The 16,844-nt window shown below is 45.4% G+C and overlaps 1 protein-coding gene across 2 annotated transcripts; it reads right to left on the bottom strand.

Annotated features, from left to right (window-relative positions):
- Window positions 1–3,606: 3,606 nt before the first annotated feature.
- On the bottom strand, window positions 3,607–14,843 carry NEU3 (neuraminidase 3). Of its 2 annotated transcripts, XM_043998746.1 has the most exons (3): window positions 14,563–14,843; window positions 9,812–10,022; window positions 3,607–6,416 (listed from the first exon to the last, which is right to left on the bottom strand). In XM_043998746.1, the coding sequence occupies exons 2-3, from the start codon at window positions 10,016–10,018 to the stop codon at window positions 5,340–5,342; spliced, it is 1,284 nt and encodes a 427-aa protein (XP_043854681.1). In that variant the 5' UTR covers window positions 10,019–10,022; window positions 14,563–14,843; the 3' UTR covers window positions 3,607–5,339. The 2 variants fall into 2 exon arrangements, with proteins under 2 accessions (XP_043854681.1, XP_043854680.1); XM_043998745.1 differs by lacking the exon at window positions 14,563–14,843 and having other exon boundaries at window positions 9,812–10,126.
- Between the last annotated feature and the right edge of the window lie 2,001 nt (window positions 14,844–16,844).

The following is a 16,844-nucleotide window of genomic DNA, read 5'->3' as shown; positions in this document are numbered from 1 at the left end:
CAATACCCTTTGTGCTACATCAAACAGCAATCAGGAAGCTATTATAACAGGAAGAACCTACAGGGACTGAACCAGCCTGGGGACAGTGAAGGAGAAGGGATGGGAGTAAAGAAGACCACAGAAGATGAAGATGACTTAGAAGTTAATTACATTTATGGGTTTGGGGCCAGGTTAAGAATCCAAGATAAGTGACTGGAAGGGTCGTGATCCCACCCGAAGAGCTGGGGTAGACGATGAGGGGCGGGGGGTTGGGGGGGGAAGGGCGAAATCAGGTAGAGATGGCCAGGAGTCAGGTAGACATCTCTGGGCAGTATAGCCTGGTGGCTAGAGAGCTGGCCTTGTTCAGGAAGCTCACCTCTACCATGCACTGGCATGGTGAAATACCTTAACCTCTCAGTGCTCAAGGCAAACCTCTGTTCAGGGCTAAAATTCTAGCTAAACTGTCTAAAATATCTAATGAGTGGTCGCCAATAAATTATAAGCTTTAGCAAGAGTTAGGCTTATAAGCATTTATTAAGGAGAATAAGAATTTGGTAAAGAGAAAGGCCTAGATTCCTATCTATTAAAGGGAGAGCACATTTCTAGCTCCGTTCTCCACCAGAGTCCAAAGGCATGTTAAGGCTAAAATTCTAGCTAAACTGTCTAAAATATCTAATGAGTGGTCGCCAATAAATTATAAGCTTTAGCAAGAGTTAGACTTTTAAGCATTTATTAAGGAGAATAAGAATTTGGTAAAGAGAGAGAAAAAGGCCTAGATTCCTATCTATTAAAGGGAGAGCACATGTCTCGCTCCGCTCTCCGCCAGAGTCCAGAGGAAAGAGAGTGAGACCGAGCGCCAGTCTCTTCCTTCCTCCTCCCACTAGCCCGCGTCACTTCCTGACTCCTGGTCTTGCCCTCAAAGACCTTCCCTTCATGGGCAGAACTCCTCTACAGTAAGTATCCAGCAGGTGGCGTTATTCCAATCGTTACAGGCAAGAGAGTGAGCCTGAGCGCCAGTCTCTTCCTTCCTCCTCCCACTAGCCCGCGTCACTTCCTGACACCAAAGAAAAGACTCCTGGTCTTGCCCTCAAAGACCTTCGCTTCATGGGCGGAACTCTTCTACAGTAAGTCTCCAGAAGGTGGCGTCATTCCAATTGTTACACCTCTAAGGCTGTAAAGGGGTGACCTCACCCATTTCCAACACCACAGCAAAACCAGTCCAGAACCAAAAACTAACCACGACCCATGACCCCACTGAAGGTGATCTGTATTGTAACAAGGCCCTCTTGAAGAGGAAGGCCTTCAGGAGCAGAAGTAAAGAGTGTAAGCTTCTCAAGGCCCAGAACCACAGTTTTTCTGTGCATTCCCAGGACAGTGTTTGGTATATGGTAAACATTAACAAATGTTTGACGACCGACCAATCTCTCATGGTGGGATTTGAAGCCAGGGACAAGATGGGAAGGGGCAGATATTTGGGGTCAAGGCCTGGTTTTTGCTTCCTCACTCCGCCATCTTGGCTAAGGCCTGGTTTTTGAAGGGCTATGCTAGGCTCCTAAGTACAGCTGCCTTAGGACCTACTGATAAGGCTGGGGCCTGAATAGTCCAGTCAGGTCACTATAGTGGGCAGGGGCATCCGAAACCAGGGACTGTCCTGCATGGATCGTGGGAGTGTGGAACCCAAGTGTGAAGTCCCAAGATAAGAACAAATCAAGCTGGGATTCCATCTTAGCCAGAGGAAAAAGACTCTGATGCCAGGTACAAGGAATATCACTTATTGTCAGCTAAGAACCACAAAACCATGGACAAAGGAGCCCAGATAATGGCAGCATTACAAAAGAGGCTTGTTTGCCAAGCCTGCCTAGCCCACAAAGAGCCAGCAGGACTCAGTGGGCACTGAAAGACTGGCTGCAGCAACTCATTACAGTGGAAATAAATATACTAAGAGTTAGAAAACCTGTGATCAAATCCTAATTTTGGAACCTCTTGGAACCTCTTCTCCCACCTGTGAAAGGTAGGTGAGGATTCTTGCCCTACTTACCTATGCTTTGTCCTTTTCAGGCTATTATGAGAAGACCTATCAAGAGAGAGTGTGGCACTCCCAAAGAGATCACAAAAAATGGAAAAAGATCCACATGTACAAAAATATTTATAGCTGCTCTTTTTGTGGTGGCAAGGAATTGGAAATTGAGGGGATGCCCATCAATTGGAGAATGGCTGAACAAGTTGTGATATATGAATGTAATGGAATACTATTGTGCTGTAAGAAACAATAAACAGGCGAATTTCAGGGAAACCTGGAAGGACTTGCATGAACTGATGATGACTGAGATGAAAAGAACCAGGAGAACATTATACATAGTATCAACAACATTATGTGGTGATCAACTGTGACAGACTTGATTCTTCTCAGCAATACAATGGTCCAAGATAGTTCCAAAGGACTCATGATGGAAAATGCTCTCCAAATCCAGAAAAAAAAGAACTGTTGAATCTGGATGCAGATTGAACCATACTATTTCTATTGTTTTTGTTATTGTTTTTTTTTTGAGGTTTTTCCTTTTTGCTCTGATTCTTCTCTTATCACATGACTAATGCAGATATATGTTTAATGTGATTGTACATATATAATCTATATCAGATTACTCACTGTCTTGGGGAGGGGGGAGGGAGGGAGAAAATTTTGAAACAAGAAATCTTATAAAAACAAATGTTAACTATCTCTACATCTAACTGTAAAATAATAAAATATTTATATGGAAGAAAAGAGTGTGGCATAGTAAAAAGGGTGCCAGATTTGGATTAAAAGGATGGGGGTGTGAGTCCTGGACCTGCCACATCCTAGTGGCAAAGCCTAAGATAAGCCAGTTTCCTGCTCTGAATCTCAGTTTCCTCATCTGTCAAAAGTAATACTTGGAGAAAATTAACAAAAAGCACCTATGGGCACGCCTTACAGTGTCATGTAAATATCAACTATCATCATCATTATTAACTAGAGACTTTCTCAAAGACAACATTTTCTCATTCAATCTTTCTTCCTCTTCTCTGTACCTGATGAAGAGTCCTTGATCTGTTGTTGCCACTCAGTCATGTTTGACTGTGACCCCGTTTGGGGGTTTTCTTGGCAGAGATAACAGAGTGATATCATTTCCTTCTTCAGCTCATTTTACAGATGAGGAAACTGAGGCAGAGTCAAGTCACTTGTCCAGGGTCACACAGCTGGTAAGAGTCTGAGACTGGATTTGAAACCAGGAAGATGAATCTTCCTGATTCCAAGCCCAGTGCTCTATCCACCATGCCACCTAGATGCCCTTGATCTGAGTTTGTTGCAAAATGGGACCCTCTCAAGAAGTTCCCTCTCTCATAGCAACCCTGGCCAAATGATAAGGTTCCTGCCTTTTCCTCAGGCAAGAAAGTAAAGTTTCTGGGGGAGAGGGAAGCTTGAAAAAAGCTGCAGAGATTACACCATGCTATCTCTATTTTTTTTTGTTTTGCTTTTTTGAGGTTTTTCCCTTTTGCTCTGATTATTCTTGCACAGCATGACTAATGCAGAAATATGTTTAATGTGATTGTACATGTATAACCTATATCTGATTACTTGGTGTCTTGGGAAGGGGGGAGGGAGGGAGAAAAAGTTGAAACTAGAAATCTTATAAATCTTATAAAAACAAATGTTACAAACTATATCTACATGTAACTGGAAAATAATAAAATACCTTTATGGAAAAAAAAGAAAAAAGCTGCAAAAATTAAGAAGGGGGCTCAAGGGGAGTAGACCTTGAAGCAGATCTTTGGGAACAAAGTTACACAGAAGGGGTGGGGTGGGAAGGGAGCTCCCTGGTTTCCTTTACTGATCTCCTCTTTTTCTAGGTGAGGAAGGTGAGGCACATACCCAGGGTCACTCAGCTAGGAAATGCCTGAGGCAATATTGCAACCTGAGAAGCCATCCTTGATGCCTCACCAACTCTCATACCCCATATCCAATTTGTTGCCAAATCCTGTCAACTCTTCCTTGGTCATACCTCTCCTCTGACATGGCCAGCACCCTGATCCAGGCTCCTATCACCTCACACACATCCTACTGCAAAAGGATGTCTTCAAGTCTCTCCTCACGCAAGTTCATCCTCCTCTCTGCCACGAAGGTGACCTTCCTTAAGTGGTCCCAAAGCCTTTCCTATCCTCGCCTCTTCCTATCTTCCCAGTCTGCCTAGACCTTATTCCCCCTCCATGTACTCTACAACCCAGGGGTACTTGCCTCCTTGCTGTTCTCCACATGAGACTTGCCATTCCCCAACTCTGCCTCCCATGCCTGGCCGCCTCCATCACCAAGTCTTGGTTAAAGTCCCACCTTCCACAAGAAGCCTCTCCCAGTCCCCCTTAACATGAGCAACTTCCCTCTGTGATTCTCTCCAGTTTATCCTGCACAAGGCTTGTTGTGCATGCATGCTTTCTCCCCCATCAGACCGTGGGCTATTTAACTGCAGGGACTGTCTCTGTCTTTCTTTGTACCCATTACTCCTGATGCAATGCTTGGCACATAGGAAGAGTTTAATAAATACTTGCTGACCTGACTCGGGGCCTTCTGTCTCTAAATACTGATTATGCAAGAGGTCCCGGCTGGGCTTGGACCATCTAGGCCCCTGGCATCTCCCAACCATGGTGAGGGGAGGAATCCCAGGATTTCAGAGTTCAGCTTGCTCAATTCTTTCCTTCCTGGACTATCAGTGTTTGCTCCTGTCGATCCAGCTTAAGCACCTCCAGGACACTGACACTCTGAGAGGAGACACGACATATGCTAGTCCACACGGGGATCGGCATCAGAGCAAGAGCCAGGAGTGACAGTGAGTCCTGACTCCCTATCCAGCACTCCTTCCACAGTATCCGATCTTGGCAAGATGCCAGTCAGTCCCTTTTGCCCTGTGGAGAAGGGATGGAGAAGGCTAAGAAGTGAAAGGTGTAAAGCAGCCAGGCAAAGTAAGGATCAGAGAACAGCTATGGGTTTCAATGATCTATATTACTTCTGACAATCCCTAGAGGCAGCCGGATGGCTCAATGGAGAAAACACTAGTCCTGGAATCAGGAAGACCTGAGTTCCAATCTGACCTTGGGCAACTCATTTAATGCGACCACGGGCAAGTCATTTAACCTGCTGTTTGCCTCAGTTTCCTCACCTGTAAAATGGGAATAATAATAGAGCTGCTACGGGGTGGGGCTGTTTTGAGGGTTGAATGAGATAATATTGATAAAATGCTTTGCAAACATTAGTGCTATATAAATGCTAGCGATTATTACTACACCCCCCCCCCCCATCACAGAGGCAGCTGTGGTTTCCACATCTCTTGCCCAGTGAGTGGTGGCCAACGCTAGTCTACATTTGAGCGGCTGGCCCTCTCTGAGCCCGGGCAGCTTTCCTCAGTGTGGCTCAGGAGTTCTCGGTCTGTGAAAAGACGGAAGGCGATCTGTTCATACCCATGCTTCTCCCCACACTCAAACAAGCACCCAAACAAGCCCTCTTCAAGGGTAGCCAGGTCAGAGTAACCACTGGGCCCCCTGTGGAGAATCCAGGGCTGGGACCAGCGAGCAGCCTCCAGAGGGGCCTGGTTCAGATAGATCCCTAGGTTGAGCCTGTGTCTCTTGCTTGTTGGGTGTGAATAAAGGAGCCAAGAACTTGGAGGTCTGTGGCTGTTCTGTGCTGGTACAGCGGTGCTGAGCAGAGATGCCGGCTGGCCAGAGAGGCCGCTGCCATCATCTGGGGCTTCGTCTCCCTGAAGGTCTCTCCTGGGCCTGAAGCTCACCACGCTTCCCTGGCAACCATGGCGGGGCTCATGCAACTGCTGGACCAGGGAAGGTTTCTCAAAGTGTTCCCCCAGATCTATGCTGAGCGCTTCAGCCCGACACCCACCGGGGGTCCGGGCACTACAGTATAACACAGGGAAACCATTCGAATTCAGCACTTCTGCAACCTCACATTCTATAGTCGCCCCAGACTGGATTAGCTGCCCATGATTCCAGGTGGCTCCTAGGTCATCACTGTAAAACATCAGAGAATGGGGCTTGGCTCTGACTCGGAAAGGGGACCCCAGGCAGTACCAGCGGGAGAAGTGATAAGCATAGGCAGGGATGACCAGCCTCCCAGACTGCAGCTGGATTCCATGGCCAGGTCCCACAGCAAACGTGGCCCAGTGCTCCACCTCCTCACCAATGACCTCCTCCGTCAAGTCCTGGATCTGGCTCCAAGAATGTCCATGGTCTGAGCTGGAGACAAAACACAGTCGAGCGGCATTCTTCCCTGAACAAATCTGCTGCTGCTCTGTGACATGGTTGCGGACACAGATGAAGAACAGAAAGACCCGTCCGCTCTTCTGCTCCCATACAGGACAGGGGTTCATGGTGCGGAATCCAGGTAATGTGGCTTCCATCAGGGACTCCTGAGGTCCCCACTGAGAACAAGGGAGAAAAAAGAGAGTGTGGGAGACGGCTAAAGGACATGACTTCCACACAGCAAGTGTTCAATAAATGTTTTCTGAAACAACAAATGTATCATTTGTTTAATTGAAAATAGACTAAAATAAGGCAAACCTCTTCCATCTAGAAAAAACAAAGGTTAAGAGGGGAAGTTATAATAATAAAATAATTGTAAAAACGATAACAAAAAGCTTATATTTATAAGATACTCTCACAAAGTATATTATCCCATTTCATCCTTACAACAAGGTTATACAGTAAATAGTGAGTCCTATTGCAATTATTAATATTAATAATGCTTTTGTTTTTATTTATTTAGCCAATAAAATTAATTATTAATAATAATTAACTCACATTTCTATAGTGCTGAAAAAGTGATAAAGCACTTGCCCCACAAGTAGTCTTCTGAAGTAGACAATGCAAGGATCATTATCTTCACTTTAAGAGCAAGGAAGGGTGAAAAGAGACCCCCAGAATCAGGCTGTTGGTAAATATCAAAGTTGATTACCTGATGCCAAACCTAGGGCTCTTCCCACTACCCATATGGCCTTGACAATAAAGATAACTCACTATCATGTCCATTTTACAGATAAGGTAACTAAAGCTCAAAGAGGCTGGTGAATTTCCAAAGGTTACACAACCAGCAAATACAATCCATAAGCAGTTATTAGGCTCCTACTATATGTCAAACACTTTGCTGGGCACTGAAAGGCAAAACAAAACAAACAAACAAAGCTCCTGCCAGCTCTCCTGAAGGTCATGGTTTAATGAGGAAGACAACAAGGTAAACAAATATGTACAAGCATGATACGGACAGGCTAGATAGACAGGGGTGGGGGATCTCAGAAAGAAAGCACTAACATCAAGGGGACTAGGAAAGGCTTCTGGTAGAAGACTGAAATTTCAGCTGAGACCTGAAGGATTCTGTATTGGGCCATACTCTTTCCTGTACTGCATCAGCTTCGTAGGGGACCAGGTCTTCCTTGGAGTTGATCCATTGAATCTTTTTTTTTTTTTTAGTGAGGCAATTGGGGTTAAGTGACTTGCCCAGGGTCACACAGCTAGTAAATGTCAAGTGTCTGGGGCCGGATTTGAACTCAGGTCCTCCTGAATCCAAGGCCAGTGCTTTATCCACTGCGCCACCTAGCTGCCCCTCCTCAACTTACTCTTTCCAGTTTATCATACAACACTCACTCCACAAACCCTTCCATCCAGCCATACTGGCCATCTTACTGTTCTTAAATAGATTCTGTCTCATAAACATATGTGTTTACACTTACATGCATACACATTGTCTCCCCTCATAGAATATAAACTCCCTGAGGGCAGGGATTATTCCATTGAAATCTCTAAATTCCCCATGCCTAGCACAGTGCTCTGCACCCAAGAGGCTCTTACTAAATGTTGAAAAAGTGGAAAGAGCCCATGCTCTTCCAGAGAATCTAGAACCCCACTCCTGATGCTTACTATCTGTGTGATCTTGCACAAACTTCATCTCCCTGGATCTCAATTTCCTGATCTATAAAATGAGGGGGTTGGACTAGATGGTCTCTGACGTCTCTTCCAGCTCTCCATCCGGGCTGGGAGTCAGGCAGACCTGAGGGGGAAGGGAAGAGAACAAGCATCCTACTGTGTGCCAGTGCCCTGTGCTAAATGCTTCACAAATATGATCTCTTTTGATCCTCACAACAACCCTGGAAGATAGCTGCTATCATTATTCCCATTTTACAGGTGAGAATGCAGCGAGCCGCTTAGCTAGTACTCCCCAGTTAAAAATTGGTCCCCACAGAACACTAAGGCAGACAGAGATCAAGTGACCTGCCCCAGGGTCACCTGGCAAGTAAGTGTCTGAGGCTGAGTGGGGTCTTCCTGACTCCAGCTCGGCGCTCTAACCACTGCACCACCTGGCTATCTCTAACCTGTCCTTTCCTAGAATCCTAGCTCTGAAAGGTCCTTGGAGATCATCTGGTCCAACTACTCATTTTACAGTTTAGGAAACTGAGGCCAAAAGAGGGAAAAGCAGCCACCCAAGGTCACACAGCTTAAAAGTGACCGAGCTGGCATTCAAATGCAGCTCCAGAGACTTGTGGAACTTCTACTATACCTCTTGGCTTCCTTCCAGCACTAGAATTATATTGTAACTAGAATGTATCTGTATAAATGGTGGTGGTGGTGGTGGTGAAAATAATAACAACAGCAACAATAATAATATTTATGTACAATGGAGCTCAAATTCAGCCTCGGCCATTTACCAGCTGTGTGACTCTGGGCAGATCATTTAACGGGTTTGTCTCAGTTTTTTCCTCTGTAAATGAGGATAACCACAGCACTTCCCGAGTGCTCGATAAATGTGGTTAATATTAACGCTGCTGCAGTTGTCACATCACATTTTAAGCTGCGACCTTGAATGACTCACTTCCCAGAAGAGCCTCAGTTTCCTAAGCTGTAAAATGATCAGATGATCTCTAAGATCCCTTCCAGACCCAACACATTATGATTTTATGAAGGGATAGAGATACAAATTCCACCATTTCTTAATCTACAGGGGAAAAAATGCTGGGATTTGTTGTTTTGCTTTTGGAAGCAGGCGGTGAAGACAAAAGACCCTTAGGAATTCTGGTTTTCCTGAACTAAGTTCCCTCTTCTGCAGCCATATCCAGTGCAACCTGTGTCCCCATACATCCAGGCAAACAGACCCATTCTTCGATGAGGATAGTGGAGAGAGCACTGGATTTCAACTCAGAGGACCTGGGTTCAAACTTCAGTTGTCTTAGCTACTGCGTAACCTCTGACAAGCTGATGAGCTTCGACCTGGCTTCTGGCCCTTAGTTTCTTCTTCTGTCAAGAGAGCATTGGTCTGGATGTTCCCTGATGTTCCTTGCCACAGTACCTCCAAAAGTCCTAACCATCATCACACCCCCAGAAGTTGGGCCTTGGCCTTGGGCTCTGCCCTTCCCCTGGGAAAAGGCCTACTGTGAGTACTCTAGCCTCTTGACAAGGTCCTTCCAAAGGGATTTCCAGGTTCTTGGAGCTAAAAGGGACCTTATTTCTCACTTACAATACAAATCTCTTCTTCAAAATCTGTCATATGTGGTTCTGTTTCCTTGAGCGGGCTGTGAGGAGAGAGGATAAAGACTAGAATTCCTCTTTCCTCTACGTGACCCCAGAGGTCCCAGTACAGGGCTCAGACCACTTCTCCTTTTGAGGCTTATAGTTCTCTTCTGGGTATAATGAGGGGGCTGGACAAATGATCTCTCAAGGACCCTTCCCTCCCAACTGCAATATTCTGTGTACTAAGGGCCCTCCAAGCTCCAATACCCTGTATCCAATAATTTTCTATTTGGAGACCCTAAGAGAAGGGATCAGTTACCTGCACAGAATGGCCCACCCTCTGCCCTCGTCGCAACACCAGATACAGGGCATCTGTATCATTTACTGTGGAACGCTTCTCTGCAAAGGCTAGCAATACCCGGGCCGGTGGGATATAGAGCAGGGCTGGGATCCGATACGTGATCCCCCTCACTCCTTCCTGATGGAACAGGGTGGTACTGGAGCAGTATGATGTTCCTTCTTCCATGGTCCTGAAAGAAAAAGCAGAAAAAGCAACTGAGACAGAGACAGACAGAGAGAGACAGAGAGAGACACGAGAGAGAATGAATGAGTGTGGGTGAGGGCTCACGCCCATGTAAACACCTTATTGCTCATTAGCTCCACAGAAGTGATTGGGGCCTGGGACACCTCTCACTTTCATCCTGTTCACAGTTGAAGTACTTCATTTTACAGAGAAGGCCTCTTGGCTCCTCAGGGTACAGAAAGGGAAAGCACTTTCCCACTATCACACAGGGAGTTAAGAGCCACAGATTCAATCCAAGGTGTCCTACTCTAAATCCAGAGTTCTTTCCATCACAACCACATAATCACCAACTATCTGAACTCACCAAGAACCAAGTCTAGTGATCTTTCAATGCCTCAATATACAATTCACTGGGCAGTGATCCCCAGTCATCCTGTACACTAGTGAAAGCCCACACCGTACAACATGAATTACTGGTGGAATCTATTGTAGTGGTCTTATTTTCTCAAGTTCCCAATCTTTTGCCTCCCCTGCTTTATGAGATGGCATAAAAAAAAATCAGCAGGCTAGAAGAATACTATTAACTCTGAAAATTCTGCCCAGCTACTAAGTAAATTTTTCTACAAAGAAGCAAAAGATCCCCAAATCAGAATGGTCTTCAGAGGGTATCTAGGGATTCCTCTGTAGCATCCCCAGCAAAGAGTCATCCAGCTTCAGTTTGAAGATCTAGAATGAGAGGGAAGTCACCATCCTAAGAGATGTTCTCACTTATTTGTAAGGCAGATCCCCTTTTCCTGTAACACATTCTATGGTCTTACCAATACAGAAGACAGAGGGACCAGCACTTTCCTTGGGTCATGTGCTCTGGTTCTAACAACACCCCATAATATCAAGTTAGGATTTTTGCTGCCTTGCCTCATTGCTGACTCCTATCAAACCCTGAAGTTAACCAGGACTCCCAGTTCTCTTTCAAAGGATCTGCTTTCTAGCTATATCTCTCCCATCCTTTAACTTGTACAGTTGATATGTTAAACTCCTGATCTGCTTTCTAGCTATCTCTCTCTCATCCCTTAACTTGTACAGTCGATATTTTAAACTCAAGTGCAGGACTTTATACTTCTCTTGATTCAGCTTTGTTGTTGTAGTCTGCTGAGACTTTGGATCCTGATTTTATGATCCAACATACTAACTGTGCCTCCCAGGCTTGCATCATTTGACAATTTTGTAAGCACGATGTCTTCATCCAAGTCATAAATAAAAATAACTCTTGTACCTCAAATTCCAACCCCTCTTCCAACTCTCAACGGTTAAAGTCTCTGTTGTAAGGTCATTTCCTGTTCTGACATTCTGTAGTCTATCTTCTAACTCTTTCAGCTCCAAAATTTGATGGTTCTATTATATTCCCAGTGAATACCAGGGGCTGGCAACTTTTCAGAGATATGTAGCTTTCAATTTATCTGCCTCCTCAAAAGTGGGAAAAGTGTGAGTGGGAACAGGAAGAGGAGAAGGGGCAGTGATGGCCTTTCATGAAGCTGAAGGGGACTCCAGGGAGCTTCTTAAGGGTCCCATCAATCAGCCCAGTGTGCTCAACAGCCTAAACGCCAAGTTGGGAAATAACCTCTCTGGCTGACCAGCCTGCGACTTATCTCAAGGCAAGAGGAAACTACCAATGGCAGAGAGATCACGCAACTTTCCTGAGTTAGAGACAGGGTAGAAGAAAGGCATTTCAGATGGAAAAAAAATTTTTTTTCAAACTCCATGACTCCTTATTGCCTACCAAATAAAGTCCCAATTCTTCTTGCTGACATTCGAAGCCCTTCATCTACCTTTCCATACCTTTTGCATACTATTCCCCTCCACATTCATTTCATACACTTCCGCTATCTTCTGTACACGTCTTTCCCACATCCATGACATTGTTTAAACTGTTGAATTCAAGTCAATAGCACTTATCACACATCTACTGTGAGCAAAGAGCTATACTCACCACTGCAGGAAATACAAAGGGCAGAGAGATATGTAAGATTGACAGCTGGAAAGGACCAGGGATCTCCCTAGATGGAATTTATCATTTAGCAGGGGCACGGAAATGGCATAGTAAAAAAGCCAGGGATTTGGAGTCAGAACACACAGATCTGAATCTAGGTTCTGCCAAACTTGGCCAAGACATTGAGTCTCTAGAGGCCTCAGTTTTGATTCATAAAAAGGGGATGATAATCTCTGCACTAAGTAATTCAGGAGGGTCAAAGAATCATATAGAATACTGGACGTTAAATACTTTGTAAACCCTAAAGCACTATATATAGTCTTGTTATTGGAAGGATGAGACACATATACATGTAATATGTGAAGAATGACGTCCAAACAGACTACCATGCCAGGTCTGAGGAAGCAAGGTCTTTACCAACAAACTGGGTTGGGGGAAGGCCTCCTGAAGGAGGTGATATTTGAACTGGGCTTTAAAGGATGAGCAGGAATTCAACAGGCAATGTAGAGGGAGGAGACTTTCCAAGTACAGAAAACAGAAGCAAAGGCAAGGAGGTGAGAAAGCCTTCTCTCACACCTCTCTACACCCCAGTAAACTGAATTATTCTTTCCCACCCAACAGTAACTTACTATATTACAGTCAGCACAATAGACATTGTATGATATCACATATTTTTTGTATGCATTTTATCCCCCTGCTAGACTGTAAGCCCAAGGAAGTCAGAGGTAATGGCCCATCTGAATTTTGTATATTTCCCAACACCTAGCAGTGTTTGTATACATGGTAGGTGTTTAATTTAGGAAATGTGACAATGAAGTTATTTCTGTATGGCATAACAGCAAGAGCTGATCTCCCTGCCTTTCCCTCTTCTATAATCTATGTTATCTTCCAAATAAAGAAGTCTGCCCATATCATTCCCTTGCTCAAAAAACTTCAATGGTTCTCTATCAGTTATTGAATAAAATATGCTTCAATGGAGGTAGCTATAGTATAACAAAAAAGACACTGGATTTGAAGCCAGAACACCTGTTTCTGTCTCTCATTCGTTGCAAGACCCTGGGCAAGGCACTGAATCTGCTGACCCATCTGTAAATGGGGATAATAATATTATGCTACCTATGTCCCATGACTGTTGTGAGTAAATCACTTTTATAAATTTTAAAAGTGCCCAATATTCCTACATGTTCAAGTCTTTCCCTTCAAGAACCAGCTCTGGTGCCACCTTCTCCATGGCATGAAGTTTGGCAGTAGAGTTACTGTATCATAATAAAGATAATGGATTTGGAGAGGGAATGAACTCCAAGGTCTGGAGAGGGGGGGACCTCAAAAGAATAATATCCACATTGGTACCACTGGGAAAACCACTGGGTTTGGAATCAGAGGACATGGGTTTCAAGTTTTGGCCCTGGGCAGGTAACCTTAACCTTTTAGAGCCTCAGTTTCTTCATGTGTAAAACGGAAATAAAAAATAATAACATTCATAATATCTCACAGGATTGTTGGGAAACTAAAATGAGATAATGTAAGCAAAATACTTTGCATACCTTTAGACGCTATAAAAATATCAGTTAAGATTATTCTTAAAATGCAGTGGGGATTAGAATAAATGAAGTCCAAGACTTTCTTTCAAATTCTCCAACAATGATGCCTTCTCACACTTTTTGGAAAATCCACTCTTTCTCCTCCTCAATTTCCAATAGCACTTTGCTTGAACCTCTCCTTTATTTCCCTCTCTGTTCTATTATAGCTATGCGCCTATGCAGGTCTTCATCTCCCTTAGATTGTAAACTCCTTGAGAGTTGGGTGTATAGATAACTTTCTATACTCAGCCCAGGACTTCCTAAGTTGAATTGAGATATTAAGAGTCCTCAGAGCTCCTGAGCTAAATATCCCACAGAGAAACTGCTTCACACGGACCACCTGCTCCGGATCAAATTAATGCAGTTTTGCCAGGGGACACGGATCCAATGCCAACCATCAGCTGGCTTTCTCTTCTCTACTTCCCCCTCCCCCTAATTCTCTTAAGAACTAAAATTAAATTTTTTTTAAAATATGAGACGATACTTTTTTGCGAGTCTGGAGAGAGAAGGAAGGGTAGAGGAAGAAGCTGGGGTTTGGGCACAAACTCAAAGATACTGCATTTCACAAGTTCAAAGTTGTAGGTAGCCTGGCCTCAAAAGAAAGTTGAGTTCTAGTGAAGTCTTCTAGGTCTCCGTTTCTCCAAGAACTTGGGACAGTATCTTACGGCCCTTTCCAGCCCCGACATTTTCTATTTTAAGGGCCCTTCCGGCTTGGACATTCTACGGTCTCTCCCAGCTCTGACAGGCTGTTCTAAGGTCTGATCCATTTCTAGTTGCAGTCACCTGCAAATCGGATTGTACACCAGGAGGCTTTCCCGTACCACCCCACGTTGTATTCCCGACTTTGCACCCTCCTTTCCCCTCCTTAACTTCCTTATCCTCCTCTCTTTCACCCTTCCCTCTCATCCCCTCCATGTTTGTCCGCAGCCCCCACCATTTTAACCCCAAGCCCCTCGGCCGCCCCCACACGCCCCGCTCACCCAGAGCCCCAGGACGCTCGGGCCCCCAGGCCAGCCCCCCTGCCTCTGGACTCTGCTGAGAATAGATGAGGAGCGTGACCCAGGCAGGGGGCAGGGGGGAGCAGGCCGAGAGCGGCAGTCAAGAAGTCCCGAAAGACCCAGAGTGCAACTGGCGAGACGCAGAGCAGGGGGAGAGATCCAGAAATGGGAGAGTCACAGGGTGGTGGGAAGGAAGACGAAGGAAAACCCAGGAAGCTACCGGGACACAGCGCTTAACCGAGCCCGAATACTGAGCAGCGGAGCCCTGGCGGGAGGCTTTATGCGGAATGTGGAGCATGCGCACGGAGCAACAGAGTCCCACGTGACCCCTCCGGACTGACCCCCTCCGGACTGCGGCGGGGAGAGTGAAGTGTGAAAGGGGCCAAACTTCCCTTCTCCCCCAGGTCTCAGACGGCCTTAACAAATTGTTCCCCCACTGTGATCTTGGCCAAGTAACTGAGCCTCTCTGGTTGGTTTTCTAGTCTTTCAGGAAGGTCTTGGGTTAGAATCTAGTCTTGAAGGATCATCCCTGCTCTCACATTCTCTGCTCTGAGATCCCTCCCAGCTCCGACTCTGTTCCAAGGCTTTCTTTGCTAACTCTGACACTTGTTCTGAAGCTCCTTCTAGGTCTGACACCGTGTTCTAAGGTCCCTCCCAGCCATAACATTCCATGTTCCAAGAACCCTCCCATCGCTGACATTCTGTGTTCTAAGATCCCTTTGAGTTCTGACATTCTGTGTTCTAAAGTGCCTCCCAGCCCTGACATTTGTGTTCTCAGGTGCATTCTGACTTTGACATTCTATGGTCTGAGGGCCCTTCCAACTCTGACATTCTATATTCTTAATTTAAAATCTTAAGACTGTTAGAACTCAAAGGGACCTTAGAGATCATGCGTCCTTCCCGGTCTCCTGAGTCCCAGTACAGCTCACTTTCTGACTGGTGGTCTGACAAGTGGCCTCCATTCCCATTTCCAGAACAAAGGCCCTTGGTCTCATGACTGGACACAAACAGATGAAGCTCACTTCACTCTCACTCCTCTCCTGTTTAGGTAAATCTGAGATGCCAGAAAGGGCAAAACTTGAAGACAAAGACAAGGTGGTCCCAGCAAAGCACAACAGGGCTCAGGTCTACTCTCTTAACCAGCCCTGCCCCAGTTCAACTGAGCCCATCACTTCCTCACAAGACTCTTGTCCCAGTCCCTGGTTGCTTCACATCCCTAGACAAGCCATATGTTGTGGAGGCAACCCATGAAGGGTTATTGCCCTATGCAAAGTTGCTAGACCTTTTTTTTTTTTTTGCAGGGCAATGAGGGTTAAGTGACTTGTCCAGGGTCACACAGCCAGTGTCAAGTGTCTGAGGCCAAATTTGAACTCAGGTCCTCCTGAATCCAGGGCTGGTGCTTTATCCACTGTGTCACCTAGCTGCCCCTGCTAGACCTTTTAAGTTCAGGCCTGCTCAGGTCAACAGGTTCAAGAGCAACTGCCACAACCCTTGATATTAGTATATTAGTGTATAGTTAAGTCCTGATTTAAGTCTGATTCTATCAAGACTTCTGACTGCCCCCTCAGCCCCTGCCACAATCTTTACTGACCTCCTGTGACCTACCAAACCAAATTCTAAGCCTGGCATTCAAGGCCTTTCTTACCCTTCCCTCATAATCTCTCCCCAAGCTTCCCCTTCATTCACTCTCCCACACAGCCAAACAGGATTATTTGCTGTCCTCAGACAAGGCCAGGGCTCTGCCCTCTGAACTTTGCTTACACTGTTTTCTGCACCTACCATGCCTATTGAAATCCTATGGTTCCCCCAAGGCCATCTCCTCCAATAGACGTTCTCTGATAAGCTCCATCTCAACTGTGATGTGATGTGTAAAGTCCTGTCTCTGTACTCCTATGGATCATCACATTCACATCTGTATTCTTATGTTTACGTGCTACTTCTTATACTACTCCGGGAGTTGTCTGAGAGTAGGGACTATCACATGCACATCTCTATTACTCCTAGTGGACACATGTCCACGTTCAAGGAATGATTTATCAAAAGCTGTTAGGGATACAATGGTCCTCAAATCATCTAGTCCGATTCGCTCAGAGGTGATCTCAAAGTTTCCTTCCCACTCTGGTACTGCATATGAAATCACACTCCCTTCTTTTACAGATGAGAAGACTCAAGCTCAGACTGATAAAAGTGGCAAAGCCAGGATACAAACACTGGTGACTAAGGCCTGGTGCTTGTTCCTCTCCCCCTACCCAAGGCCACATCCC

The sequence above is a fragment of the Dromiciops gliroides genome, chromosome 3 (genome assembly GCF_019393635.1).
Source record: "Dromiciops gliroides isolate mDroGli1 chromosome 3, mDroGli1.pri, whole genome shotgun sequence".
NCBI lineage: Eukaryota > Metazoa > Chordata > Mammalia > Microbiotheria > Microbiotheriidae > Dromiciops > Dromiciops gliroides.
Note: the sequence above shows the minus strand (reverse complement) of the source record. Positions and strands in the feature narration are given on the sequence as shown.

Coding starts and splice junctions, on each gene's coding strand:
- NEU3 (XM_043998745.1), bottom strand. CDS start 10,126: ATGGGCGTGAGCCCTCACCCACACTCATTCATTCTCTCTCGTGTCTCT. Junction 6,417..9,811: donor GGGTGGGCCATTCTGTGCAG/GTAACTGATCCC, acceptor CCTTGTTCTCAG/TGGGGACCTCAGGAGTCCCT.